This window comes from Oncorhynchus keta, chromosome 5 (genome assembly GCF_023373465.1).
Source record: "Oncorhynchus keta strain PuntledgeMale-10-30-2019 chromosome 5, Oket_V2, whole genome shotgun sequence".
Classification (NCBI taxonomy): domain Eukaryota; kingdom Metazoa; phylum Chordata; class Actinopteri; order Salmoniformes; family Salmonidae; genus Oncorhynchus; species Oncorhynchus keta.
This window is the reverse complement of record NC_068425.1, coordinates 3,731,809-3,746,007: the sequence shown is the minus strand read 5'-3', so window position 1 is coordinate 3,746,007 and position 14,199 is coordinate 3,731,809. Positions and strand designations below refer to the sequence as shown.

The 14,199-nt window shown below is 42.7% G+C and overlaps 1 protein-coding gene across 11 annotated transcripts; it reads left to right on the top strand.

The window, feature by feature from the left end:
• Positions 1-383: 383 nt before the first annotated feature.
• Positions 384-11,869, top strand: tnnt1 (troponin T type 1 (skeletal, slow)). 11 transcript variants are annotated; one of them, XM_052518496.1, is made up of 15 exons: positions 384-556; positions 5,060-5,130; positions 6,023-6,050; positions 6,235-6,251; positions 6,730-6,801; positions 9,123-9,146; positions 9,604-9,625; positions 9,723-9,783; positions 9,908-10,024; positions 10,255-10,332; positions 10,554-10,667; positions 10,883-10,995; positions 11,209-11,299; positions 11,456-11,496; positions 11,639-11,869. In XM_052518496.1, the coding sequence occupies exons 1-15, from the start codon at positions 408-410 to the stop codon at positions 11,682-11,684; spliced, it is 1,044 nt and encodes a 347-aa protein (XP_052374456.1). In that variant the 5' UTR covers positions 384-407; the 3' UTR covers positions 11,685-11,869. The 11 variants fall into 11 exon arrangements, with proteins under 11 accessions (XP_052374456.1, XP_035626627.2, XP_052374457.1 ...); XM_035770734.2 differs by lacking the exon at positions 5,060-5,130 and having other exon boundaries at positions 6,018-6,050; XM_052518497.1 differs by lacking the exon at positions 9,123-9,146.
• Positions 11,870-14,199: the final 2,330 nt, after the last annotated feature.

Sequence of the window (14,199 nt, the reverse complement as noted above, 5' to 3'; positions counted from 1 at the left end):
CTGCATTCTCATTATCACACCAGTCATATTTAGCCATAACAATCCTTCAAACACCCTTGCAGTTAGTCGACATGTATCCAAACAATACCCCATTCAACCATCTCTTTAGTTTTACTCTTTTTTTCCTACTTGTTTCCGGGAGTCCCTCTATGAACGGAAGACCCTATTTGTGGAAAGGGATGGAAGAAAATACTCATCCCACCTATTTCTGGCCATTTATTTCTGGCCCTGGTATGCTCCTCTCATCCATCCCTCTTTTGTCTCCCCTTTCTCTCTCCGCTTTCATTCTCTGTGTGTCTCTGTCTCTCTCGCCACCTGCCCCTCTTTTGTTCAGTGAGGTCATTCCCTCATTCTCTTAATCCCAGTAGGCGGTTGTCTTTCTCCCAAAGTTCTCTCCTAATCCGCCCATGGCCCTCTGCCCTACACACACGCACACACACTGCCCATCACCACCCCTCCCCTGTATAAAACTCCCATTGTCTCACGACAATAGTCATTCTCCTGGGCTCCTCTGTCTATTGGTCTGTCACACCGTTGAATCCTCACCTTGCTCTCGGTAAGTCTTTCTCCAACTCCTCCTGTACATACAGGTGCTGAGTGACCTTTCACCTCTTGATGCTGCTCGCTCAGTTTTGGTCATGTAGGGTCAGTTTCTCAGACAGAGATTATGCCTAGTCTTGGCCTAAAGTTTTTTTGATCCAAGACTCAGTTTCACCTGTGTCCGGGAAACTGGCATCTTAAGATATTCCTAACAAAAATATACTTATCTGTCTGTGACATCAGTTTTTGTACCTTTTTCGATCAAACCGACACCCTGTCATTGTCTTTAGTTGGTGCATATACAGTTGAAGTCGGAGGTTTACATACACTTAGGTTGGAATCATTACAAATGGTTTTTCAACCACTCCACAAATTTCTTGTGAACAAACTATTGTTTTGGCAAGTCGGTTAGGACATCTACTTTGTGCATGACACAAGTCATTTTTCGGACAATTGTTTAAAGACAGATTATTTCACTTATAACTCACTGTGTCACAATTCCAGTGGGTCAGAAGTTTACATACACTAAGTTGACTGTGCCTTTGAACAGCTTGGAAAATTCCGGAAAATTATGTCATGGCTTTAGACGTTTCTGATAGGCTAATTGACATAATTTGAGTCAATTGAAGGTGTACCTGTGGATGTATTTCAAGGCCATACCTTCAAACTCAGTGTCTCTTTGCTTGACATCATGGGGAAATCAGCCAAGACCTCAGAAAGAAAATTGTAGACCACAAATCTGGTTTATCCTTGGGAGCAATTTCCAAACGTCTGAAGGTACCATCTGTACAAACAATAGTATGCAAGTATAAACACTTGGTCGCAAAGGGATCTTACAAATGGACAATGACCCCAAGCATACTTCCAAAGTTGTGGCAAAATGGCTTAAGGACAACAAAGTCAAGGTATTGGAGTGGTCATCACAAAGCCCTGACCCCAATCCCATAGAAAATTTGTGGGCAGAACTGAAAAAGTGTGTGCGAGCAAGGATGCCTACAAACCTGACTAAGTTACACCAGCTCTGTCAGGATGAATGGGCCAGAATTCACCCAACTTATTGTGGGAAGCTTGTGGAAGGCTCCCTGAAACGTTTGACTCAAGTGAAACAATTAAAAGGCAATGCTACCAAATACTAATTGAGTGTATGTAAACTTCTGCCCCACTGGGAATGTGATGAAAGAAATAAAAGCTGAAATAAATCATTCTCTCTACTATTATTCTGACATTTCACATTCTTAAAATAAAGTAGTGATCCTAACTGACCTAAGAGAGGGAATTGATACTAGGATTAAATGTCAGGAACTGTGAAACTGATTTTAAATATATTTGGCTAAGGTGTATGTAAACTTCTGACTTCAACTGTAAGTATTGCCTGTACTGATCAATGTAGGCCTGGTCATATATGATGGTTTGTGTTTTGGGTATTTTCTCTCCTGTGGATGATTATGGATTGTACTTTAATTGCAGCGGCTGGGATAAGTCCAGGACCCTCATTGACCTTGTAGCTCTTGTAGCCAGCCCTAACGTCCAGTCAGCTAGTCCGTCATACTGTGCTAACTCTCTTCTTCCTCCCTCCTCCTTCTCGTTCCCACCGGGTTAGATAGACATTCTGACAGACAGATAGCTAGGGGCAGTGATCCCCGTTCTCCCTCCCTCCCTAGGACTATTAATACTGTCCTCTCCCCTATAGCAGTGATAATGAGCCGCTGTGACTCACTCTAATCTCCCACCGTCTCCCCACCCTGCCTCCCATCCCACGGCGTCCTTGACTAAAATGAAGCCATCAGAATTCCACCGTCAATGCTCCCTCCGCTGCTGTCCCGGAGAAACTTTACACTTGCCTCAAATCCCGTCTGTCTTGCCGGACCACTTACCAACCAACTGCCATTTAGCTCCAAATGGTGGGCTTCCGCTGCCTCGCCTGGTCGGCCTACTGCTCGGCCGGTATTCTTAACCCTCCCTCAGCTTGAGTTCAAACCCTTTTTCCATATCCATGCTGGCTTCTCCTGGGTCGGTCATTGGGGCCACGCAATAGAGCATGTTTTGCAACAGAACCAAAATGTATGTTTGTTATTGTACAATTCCAGGTTGTCTCTCCCCGTTTGTCTGTGTTTTTATATTTATATATATATATATTTTTTACCTTGGTGCCTAATGACCCTGTTCCTGGTTGGAGTGGAATAAGCTTGGGTACAGGCCTAGAATCAGGTCTTAAACAATGGTGGATTTCAGATGTTAGGCCGGTAAAAACAGGGAGAACTGATCTAGCGCGGATAATTGTCTTTAAAGTGAATGTGGTAATGGTCAGGGAGAGGGAAGCAGCACCAGGACTAGCTTTTAGGAGCACATCATTTAACTAACCAAATACGTTGGATAAACACAGTCTACTGAAAAAAAGAAAAAAAAAACGTCAATCAACTCATGACAATGTAGTACCACAGACGAGCACGAGAAGTCAAACAGAACACAGCGAAGCTTTGGAAGCGAGGTAACGACAGGACCGACTCTATCAGCGCTGGACCTCTACCGATGTTGTCACCCACCATGTGTTCCTTCGTCCATCCGTCAGTGCGTCTCATTGTCCCCTCCGTTGGCTAGGTAAACACACTGAGTAACTCATTAGCCGTGACACCCCGTTGGAAAGCGGGATGGATTCATCTCTGCGAGGCGTTGATGGCATTTTAGGACGGCCGACATTGTTTCAGGCACAAAACCAAGTGAGGGAGAGACAGCTATGTGCCCTATAAATATTTCCTGGGCAAATGCTATGCTATAAATTGTTTCAGCTGACACCATTTGCAGAGAGGCGTCACCGGGAAAAGAGAATAGGGGTTTATAGACACAACAAAGAATACGGGTTGATAGACATAAGAGGAAGATGAGAAAGAAGGACCAGGACTCCATCTAATTGTCTAATGTGCTGAAACCAACCCCATGCCACAAGTGTAACGTTTTATAAAGCCCTTCCATTCAATGACCACATGTATTGCTGAGGACGAGACCTATAGGTTTTGATTATACAAACCCAAGTATAACCAACCACGGCTACCACAGTACATTTTTTCAGTATTAAATCAACACTTAAAGTACATTTTAACACTGCCACAGATAACATATGGGCCCACTCTACAGAGTGTAAAAAGTACTCTGATTATAGTGTTACATTTTGCGTGTTAATGTAACACTTGGTAGTGTAAAAAATGTACTCTACATTACACTTGCCCGTGTTATGCAAATTTAACACTGGGCTAATTAACACTGTTTTATTTATATTCAACTCTAGTTTTAATCTAGAGTTAAGTCCTATTAGTGTTAAACAGTCCTTTTGGGTGTTGTTTTAACACTATGGTCTAAATCCTCATTTGCATATTTCCCATGGTGCCTTTTCTTTTTGAATGAAGCCACTCCTGAGTGGTGCAGAGGTCTAAGGCACTGCATCACAGTGCTAGAGGCGTCACTACAGACCCCCGTTTGATTCCAGGCTGCATCACAACCAGCCGTGATTGGGAGTCCAATAGGGCGGCACACAATTGGCCCAGCGTCTTTAGGGTTGGGCCGTGGTAGGCCGTCATTGTAAATAAACATTTGTTCTTAACTGACTTGCGTAGTTAAAAAATATATATTTTTTAAATGAAATACAATTGTAGAGATACCACACATGACTGTATTTGTTATTTACTGAGGCACAGTTGTTTAATTATTTCTATTTAAAGGCCTGTGGCTTTCACCAAACGAGTACCTAGGTGAATGTTATCATTCAACTTAATGACACTGCATTACATATATCATAAGGCCTTGCTTTGATGGCCTAGTTTTACTCCAACACAGTGAAGTTAGGAGTAATTCCTATTGGAATCCAGCCAGAGGTAGGATGTCATACAGTTGTCAATTCTATTAACCTGCATTCAGCGTTGATTTAAAAAAAAAGACTACGTAAACCATTTAAACCAGTTTCAGTAACGAGTGCAATAAATCTTACTACCTGATCGGATTGGTTCAGAAAAAATATGTTAGTTATATTTGTGCAGCACAAGATTAATCAATCAATCAGTGTACATGCAAAAACACAGATAGTAAAAACAATCCTAAAAAAGATCTACCTGCAGTAAAGCATGCTGGGGAATATGAGGATAGGTGTGGTTTTGATGGGACTGTTTAACTCTTCAAAGTGTAAAACAAAACCTTTTGGCTATTAACACCAACGCTTTGGGATTCTTTTACACCACTGAGTATGAATTTCACTCTTACAGCGTTCATTTAGTTCCTAAATCAACACTAGAAACGTTACATTGAACAATCAACGCGAGCCAATTTGCTGTGTACCCTCAAAATTGACTCTCTACTCCTTCACACAAGTCATCTACTGGTCTATTGTTCAAGGTGACAGATAGGAATGGAAAATAGAGGAGAGAAATAAAGAAGGGGAACTGAAGAAAGTGACAGAAACTGTATCTCCCCGTCTGTGTTTAGGGCCGTAACATTCTCACCTGTTCACACTGTCAATCTCTCTGCTTGTCAGCCAGAAAGATGTCAGCACCGTGGGACAATTTATAGCAGAAACCCCCCTGGTCCAACATGCACAATCCCCTTGTGAGTGTATCTTTCTCTGTTCATGTGAACAACCAATCTTTTCCTATATTTTCATTGGACATACAAAGCCAAACGACAACGTGAAAACAAACGAAAGACACACACACACACACACACACACACACACACACACACACACACACACACACACACACACACAAAACATACAACATTAAAATATATCACGCCCAAGTTCTTACTCCTGACCGACAGAGGGTAATTGTTTTAAACTGTTTAAAGGTCAACCTCTCAGGATAAAGTTCAGTACTTCCTCTGGGTGTATTTTTCTTTCTTTTTCAAACAAAGAAAGGACATTCGGTCATTCAACCCGGGTTGATACAGTGGGTGGTTTGAAGGACATCCAGTGAAGTAAGATCAGTCGGTGGGCTTTCAGCATGCTGTAACGTCTGTCTGGAACTCCAAACGTAGCTGTCAAAGGGCATAGGTCAAGACTAAGAACTTTAGAGAGGCTCGTGGGAGGGAAAGGAAAGGAGGGAGATCCCACCATCCCCTCTTAATGTGGGAAAAAGGATGACCAATACTCTGGCAGCTTAGAGCATGAATGGAATATATGGGTGGGATCGATCATACGTGTGATCAGCGGGAGGCATGTGGTGTCCCATCACAGGTGTCGTTTGTGTTTGAGGGAAAAAATGCTTTGGTTTTTGCTTTGAATGTAGTGAATTCTGTGCAAGACTTTGAACTGAATGAAACCTAATCGAGCAGGGGGGTTAAAGCCATCAAATCGACTGTCAAAAGAGGAGGGAGAGCACCTATTTTATTTTTGGGTCGTGGAAGTGTGTGATAGTTACTAGATAATTGTATTGGAAAGAGGTTGGTGATTATGTATGAGATGTATATCAACTATCCTTTCGGTTTTCTTCTAGTGCAGCCATGTCTGATGTAGAGGAGGAATACGAGTGAGTATGGAAATAATATACATTACCGATGTAATGTTGTGATGGCAACTTTCCTGTTTTAAATTTTGAATGTATTGCCAACTGAATCTCTCTCTCTCTCTCTCTCTCTCTCTCTCTCTCTCTCTCTTTCTCACACACACACACACGTTTGCTCTCTCTCCTTCTCTCTCTCTCTCTCTGGTAGGGGGGAGCAGGCAGAAGGTGAGTCGGTTGCTGAGCTGAGGTGTTAGTGTTGTCATTCATGCTGGACCACACTTGGCCTTGCATGTGGCAGTCAACGGCCCTGTTATTATTAGCCTGTTCTCTCAGATCCTTTTGCTTTCAGCACACCGCTGACAAATGGTTTTTAAAGCCCCAAGCCTCTGACCCCCTATTAGCCACACACTCTCCGTCTCTCTTTTCATCTCCCTCCATTCCTTTCATCTTCTATCTCTTTAATAATCATTCTAATGTCTCTCCCCATCCCCTTGTCTCATATGTGTCTTTTTCGTCTCCACACTTGTCTTTCTTAGTCGTCGTCGTCCCCCCCCATGTCTACCACGTTGCCTGGATTTCTTCATTGCTCCATGTTCCTTCTTGTGTCCTCTGAACTGCTCTCTGACTTTCTCTCTCTCCATTTGCCCCCCCTCCTCTTCTCTCCTCTCTCTCTCGCTCTCTCTCTCGCTTTCTCTCTCTCCAGAGGAGGCAGAGGAGGAGCAAGAGGAGCAAGAGGAGGAGCCAGAAGAAGAACCGCAGGAGGAGGATGAAGGAGGTGAGACTAGTTGTCTCTCGAATGATACCTTATATGTACAATAACACTGCACTACTTTTGTCTGTGTCTCAAATGACAATCTATATCCCCTACAACACAACACTACTTTAGACTGGCTGTGTCCCAAATTACACCCTAAATCCCCTACAACACTACTTTAGACTGGTTGTGTCCCAAATTACACCCTATATCCCCTACAACACAACACTACTTTAGACTGGTTGTGTCCCAAATTACACCCTAAATCCCCTACAACACACCTACTTAACAATGGCTGTCTCAAAAGACACCTCATATCCTGTATAACATTTTAGACTAGAACCATGTGACTTGCTCTATGTGACTTTGGGTTCTTAATTGGATTCGTTCTGACATTTCCTGATTTCTTGTTGTGTTTCTACAGATATATATATATATATTAAATCATTTGTGGACTTGTTTGACATTTTACTGCATTGTTAGGGGCTAGTAACATAAGCATTTCGCTGCACCAGCTATAAAATCTGCTAAACTGTGTGTGTGACCAATCAACTATGATTTGATTTGATTACATGGGAATTGCCTAGGATGTCATGCCATAATAATGATGATTAGCCCACTGTGTAGAAATAGCCAATCAGAATCTAGAGATGAACAGACCTCACAAGTCATCATCAGCGACAGAACCTGTCTGTCCAATCAGACTGACTTCAGAGCCGAGGTCACTCAGATGAGATACGGACGACATTAGTATCTTAATGAGCAAGGTATTCTGTGTATAATGCCAGACTAATGGGTGATGCACTCTGACCTGTCAATATCCCTTATGTCCCGCTTCCATTGGCTGACCCTGTGCTGGTCCTGGCTAGAGAAATAAGAGTACACAGGTAGGGTGAGAACACATTATCCCAACAAAAATATTAAAGAAATAAATGCCAATAAAATAAAAAAATGATGATATGATCTATATCTACGGAGTATTCCATTCTATTTAGCCTCAATCTATTTTCGGTATGGGTTTTACAGTTGTTGTTATCGCTGCGGTACTTTTCAGTGTTCAACTGCTTGTTTTTGATGCTCTCGCTGCTTAGTTTTCTACTTTTTTAATGCTCTGCACTTCCTTATGTGGGGACAATATGCATGGAGCATGGAACAAAACATTAGGAACACCTTCATAATATTGCATTGCAACCCTTTTGGCCACAGAACAGCCTCTATTCGTATATCCCCTACAACACGACACTACTTTAGGGCGGTAGGTAGCCTAGTGGCTAGAGCATTGGACGTTCGGTTGCTAGATCAAATCCTCGTGCTGACAAGGTAAAAATCTGTCATTTTGCACCTGAGCAAGGCAGTTAACCCACTGTTCCTAGGCTGTCATTGTAAATGAGAATGTGTTCTTAGCTGACTTGTCTAGTTAAATAAAAATAAGTAAAAATAAAACATTCGTAGGGGCTTTACACTTTACTCTGCACTTTACAAAGGGGTTAAGTGTTACACAGGGAAGTTGGCTGGCTGTCCTTTGGGTGGTCGACCATTCTTGATACACACAGGAAACTGTTGAGCGCGAAAAAACCCAGCAGTGTTGCAGTTCTTGACACACTCAAACCTGTGCGCCTGGCATCTTCTACCATACGCCGTTCAAAGGCACTTCAATATTTTGTCTTGCCCATTCACCATCTCAATGGCACACACACACAATCCACGTCTCAAGGCTTAACAATCCTTCTTTAACCTGTAACCTCCCCTTTATCTACGCTGCTTGAAGTAGATTTAACAAGTGACATCAATAAGGGACCATAGCTTTCCCCTGGATTCACCTAGGTCAGTCTATGTCATGGAAAGAGTAGGGGTTCCTGATGTTTTGTACACTCAGTGTACATCCTCATATGTAGAACATTTGCAATGACTTCTTGTATGTACATGTGTGAACGTGTGCATACGTAATTATGAATGCTTGTACAGTACAAGTCTCAGAAAACTACATTTCCCTCTAGTAACTGTTGGGGTCACACAATTGTAGTCAATGATGTGGCCCTCAGTGCATGATGGGAAATGTGAGTTTTCCTAAGCCTGTCGGCACCACTGCATTCAACTTACTCTCTCTTCAATCGTTCCATATCTCTCTTCTTGCACCTCCCTCCTTCCCTCTGTTTTTCATATTTTCCTCCTTTCTTATCAATTTTCTGCTTCAATCTTTTATCCCATCTTTCTCTTTCTCTCACCATTCCCATCTCTCTCTCTCTCTCTCTTTCTCTCAATATCTACTGTATATCTCGCTCTCTTTTCTCTCTCTCTCTCTCGCTCTCTCTCTCTCGCTCCCTCTGCCTTTGGCACATCAGAGCAGGAAGCTCAGGAGGAGGAAGGTGAGAGTGATTGTGGGAGTGATTCTAATACACAAATCACATTAAATCTAACCTACATTTGAAATGCCTGTAAGAAGAAGGAATCACATGTTCTAACTCTTTAACTCATGACCTCATCAACAAAGCTGTACTGTTGCTGGAGCTACACACACAGACACATCATGATGATGATGATGATGATAGTGCATGCTGTTGCTCCTGTGTGTACTCTGGAGGTCAAATACTAACTTTCAGATCTGTAGGCATAACTCAAATCTTTTTTGTTGTTGTACACCCTTTTGAAATCAAATGTACGATTTACGCAAAACATATGGCCTTGACTTTTTGCCCTGTTTTTGAGATTTGTGTCCTCTATTTCATATGACATCTTCAGAATCAGAGCAAGAATATACATTTCTGTGATTTCATGTGTTAATTCTTCTCTCTTTTTCTCTCTCTCTCTCTCTCTCTATAACAGAGGAGAAACTCCCCATGCCCAAGTATGTTCACTTTTGTTTGTGACAATTTTGCTTTGTGTTGTGTGACAAATAGGTTAAAACATGTATTTCTATATTTCACTTATTCCCCCCCGCTCAGGCCCATGGTGCCCCAGCTAGCCCCTCCCAAGATTCCAGAGGGGGATAGGGTGGACTTTGATGTGAGTGATGTCATCTCATATCAAGGAATTGGTCCATTATTGGGTCCTGATTGGCTGTTCCCCTTCAATGTCCAAATTCACCACTGAACACCACCACATCTATTTCATCTCAATCCTCTCTCAGGACATCCACAGGAAGAGGATGGAGAAGGACCTCATTGAGTTGCAGAGTCTGATTGATGTCCACTTTGACCAGAGGAAGAAGGAGGAGGAGGAGCTCATTGGGCTGAAGGACCGAATCGTGAGTCAACTTCCTGTATACATCATGTTGAAGTGTTGAAATGGAACTGAGGAAGTGCCACCTTAACTACATGAACTTGTCCAATAACAATGCTCATGTTTTTTTAAATATATTTTTTTATTACGTTTCATCCCAACAGACCACGACCCTGGTCAAGGAGTGCAAAAGTTGATATGAGAAAAAGTCCAATGTCCTTTCCTCTCATCCTTTCCCTCTCTCATCCCCCACAGGAGAAGCGTCGGTTTGAGAGGGCAGAGGTGCAGCGGGTTCGAGCGGAGAAGGAGAGGGACCGTCAGAACAGGATTGCGGTAGGCCAAAACACACTATTGCGGTAGGCCAAAACACACTATTGCGGTAGGCCAAAACACACTATTGCGGTAGGCCAAAACACACTATTGCGGTAGGCCAGGATTGCGGTAGGGACAAACAGACACCACTGTGGTACTCCTGGTTTTAAGCAACAGGTAGACTTGTGTCCTGTTCGGGAATGTCCTCTCCCTTTCTAACTTCATCGTTCTCTCGTTCTCAGGAAGAGCGGCAGAGAAAGGAAGACGAGGAGGCTAAAAAGAAGAACGAAGACGAGGCCAAGAAGAAGAAGGTTCTTTCCAACATGGGGGCCAACTTTGGGGGCTTCCTGCAAAAGGTACTTATGTCCACTGTCCTTCGCTTGTTAGCTTTAGGAACAGATGATTTTTTTAGATTCATACAGCAAATGTGTTTCATTAAGATAAATATCTACGATGTTGGTCAGTTGCGGGTCAAATGTTCTGTCAGACTGTTGCGAACATACAGAGAGAATCAGAACATTCTATATAGTTTGAAGTTTGTGAAGTTCTAGGCGTGTTTGACATGTTCCAGGCAGAGCATCGTGGGAGAGGGAAGCGTCTAACGGGGAGAGAGATCAAGAAGAAGACCTTGGCTGAGAGACGACCCACACTGGAGATCGACAACCTGAGAGAGGACGCCCTGAAGTGAGTCCCGGGCCGATCACGCAACACCTCACCTTATCCCCAAGCCAAATACACATGGGCCAAAAATCTTCCTTAAACCACCACATCGGAGTTTTCTACAATTCACGTCCAAAGCCCACACAGCTGGCTGCCAACTGTGTTGCTATGGTTACCACCTGTAAAAAAAAAACCCACCCCCACCCCCCACCCACCCACCTTCTCTTGGTCTCCCAGGCAACAAGCTCAGGAGATGTGGAACTGGATCTACGCGCTGGAGTCGGATAAGTTTGACTTCATTGACCACATGAAGAAACAGAAATATCAGGTGGGAAGACCTGGACACGTGTACCAAAGGCAGAATCCACAGATGTTTAGGCTCGTGTGTGAGCATACTGTGTGCGTCGGTTGTGTAGTATTCGCGAAACCACTGATGCAAATGTGATCTCGTCTCATTTTTTTGTGTGTGTGTGTGTGTGTGCAGATTATCGTTCTCTTGAATAGAATCACGAGTGCCCAGAAATTGTAAGTACAGTAATAACCCTATTCAATTTCTTGATTTCTTTAGATTCACTTTTTAGCCACTTTTTTCCCCCTCAGTAACACGTGTTTGTATGGTATGTGCATTTGTCGACAAGTAACTCCTCTCTCTCTCTCCCCCCTGTAGTAAAAAGGTCCATGGCAAGGGGAAAGTTGGCGGTCGGTGGAAGTAAAGAAACTCCCGCTCTCATAGGGGAGAAGGGAGAAGACGGCTTTGGAGGGAACAAGAAAGGAGGGAGATCCCACCATCCCCTCTTCCATCGTTCCTCTCTTATTGTGGCCACCCTCTTCTTTGGCATGTCCTCATGTGTTTCATTGCAAAAATACAAGTTCTAATAAAAATGTATTGATAATAACACTGAGATTGCTAGTTTGATGTTCCGCTGGAAATTTTCACACACACACACACGTATTACTTTATTGGGAGCGTGGGAGAAAGTATAATGACTCAGAATCGACCTTAGATCAGTGTCAAGGCTGGCCAACCTCCTCCTACTCCCACATTACTGAACTAGAGAAACGCTGCCCTCTGCTGGAGAGATGTGTAACACCCACTGTAAAACTACATACAGTAGGTGACCACTAATGAGACACACTCATTGGTTGAAACACACATATTAAACACACATATTAAACACACATATTAGCTGACACTATAAACCATAATTACAGCACATACTAGTAATCATCAACCCATAACGTTACTAGACAGGCAGAAGGGAATTATAGGCCTGATCTACTTGCAGAGAGCTCACACACACACACACTTTATATATATATATATACATATTATTCTACAATGTAGAAAATAGTAAAAAATCGAGATTGAATGAGTAGGTATGTCCAAACTTTGGACTTTTGACTAGCCCTTACACAACCGGTTAAAGGTTTGGACACCTACTCATTCAAGGGTTTTTCTTTATTTTTTTAAACTATTTTCTACATTGTAGAATAATAGTGAAGACATCAAAACTATGAAATAACACATATGGAATCAGGTAGTAACCAAAAAAGTGTTAAACCAAAAAAATATATTTTAGATTCTTCAAAGTAGCCACGCTTTGCCTCAATGACAGCTTTGCTCACTCTTGGCATTCTCTCAACCTGCTTCATGAGGTAGTCACCTGGAATGCTTGAAGGACTTCCCACATATGCTGAGCACTGGTTGGCTGTTTTTCCTTCACTCTGCGGTCCAACTCATCCCAAACCATCTCAATTGGGTTGAGGTTGGGTGATTGTGGAGGACAGGTCATCTGATACAGCACTCCATCACTCTCCTTCTTGGTCAAATAGCCCTTACACAGCCTGGAGGTGTGTTGGGTCATTGTCCTGTTGAAAAACAAACAATAGTCCCACTAAGACCAAACCAGATGGGATGGTGTATTGCTGCAGAATGCTGTGGTAGACATGGTGGTTAAGTGTGCCTTGAATTCTAAATAAATCACAGACAGTGTCACCAGCAAAGTACCACCACACCATCACAGCTCTTCCTCTATGCTTCACAGTGGGAACCACACATGCGGAGACCATCCGTTCACCTACTCTGCGTCTCACAAAGACACGACAGCTGGACCCAAAAATCTCAAATTTGGAGTCATCAGACCAAAGGACAGATTTCCACCAGTCTAATGTCTATTGCTTGTGTCTCTGGGCCCAATCAAGTCTCTTCTTATTATTGGTGTCCTTTAGTAGTGGTTTCTTTGCAGCAATTTGACCATGAAGCCCTGATTCACGCAGTCTCCTCTGAACCGTTGATGTTGAGATGTGTCTGTTACTTGAACTCTGTGAAGCATTTATTTAGGCTGCAATCTGAGGTGCAGTTAATTGCCAATTTTTGAGGCTGGTAAACTCTAATGAATTTATCCTCCACAGCAGAAGTATCTCTGGGTCTTCTTTTCCTGTGGCAGTCCTCATGAGAGCCAGTTACATCGTAGCGCTTGATGATTTCTGCGACTGCACTTGAAAAAACTTTCAAAGTTCTTGAAATGTTCCTGGTTGACTGACCTTCATGTCTTAAAGTAATGATGGACTGTCGTTTCTCTTCGCTTAATAGAACTGTTCTCGCCATAATATGAACTTGGTCTTTTACCAGATAGGGCCATCATCTAACTGTATACCAACCCTACATTGTCACAACACAACTGCTTAGCTTAAATGCATTAAGAAGGAAAGAAATTCCACAAATGTACTTTTAACAAGGCACACCTGTTAATTGAAATACCTTCCAGGTGACTACCTCATGAAGCTGGTTGAGAGAATGCCAAGAGTGTCCAAAGCTGTCATCAAGGCAAAGGGTGTCTACTTTGAAGAATCTCAAATATAAAATATATTTTGATTTCTTTAATGCTTTTCTGGTTACTACATGATTCCACATGTGTTATTTCATAGTTTTAATGTCTTCACTACTATTCTAGAATGTAGAAAATAGTAAAAAATGAAGAAAAACCCTTCAATGAGTAGGTGTGTCCAAACTTTGGACTGTTACTGTGTATGTCCCCTAGCTCCTCGTCCCCCTCCCTCCTCTCTTTCCCCCTCTCTCTAAATCCCTGCTCACATGTTTTGCTGAGGCCAGTCCAGTCCAATGCGTCAGACTGACAGAGAGCGAGGAAAGAGGACACAGAAATAATCCAGTCTTTTCCCTCTTACATGCAGCCATCCCACAGATGTCCGCTCAGAAGCTTAAATTGT

What these genes read in the sequence shown, in the direction of transcription:
- tnnt1 (XM_052518496.1), top strand. Translation starts at nt 408, where the DNA reads ATGGCCCTCTGCCCTACACACACGCACACACACTGCCCATCACCACCC. An exon ending in GAGAAACTCCCCATGCCCAA is followed by an intron (nt 9,626 to 9,722) that starts GTATGTTCACTT and finishes CCCCCCGCTCAG; the next exon opens with GCCCATGGTGCCCCAGCTAG. An exon ending in CTGAGAGAGGACGCCCTGAA is followed by an intron (nt 10,996 to 11,208) that starts GTGAGTCCCGGG and finishes TTGGTCTCCCAG; the next exon opens with GCAACAAGCTCAGGAGATGT.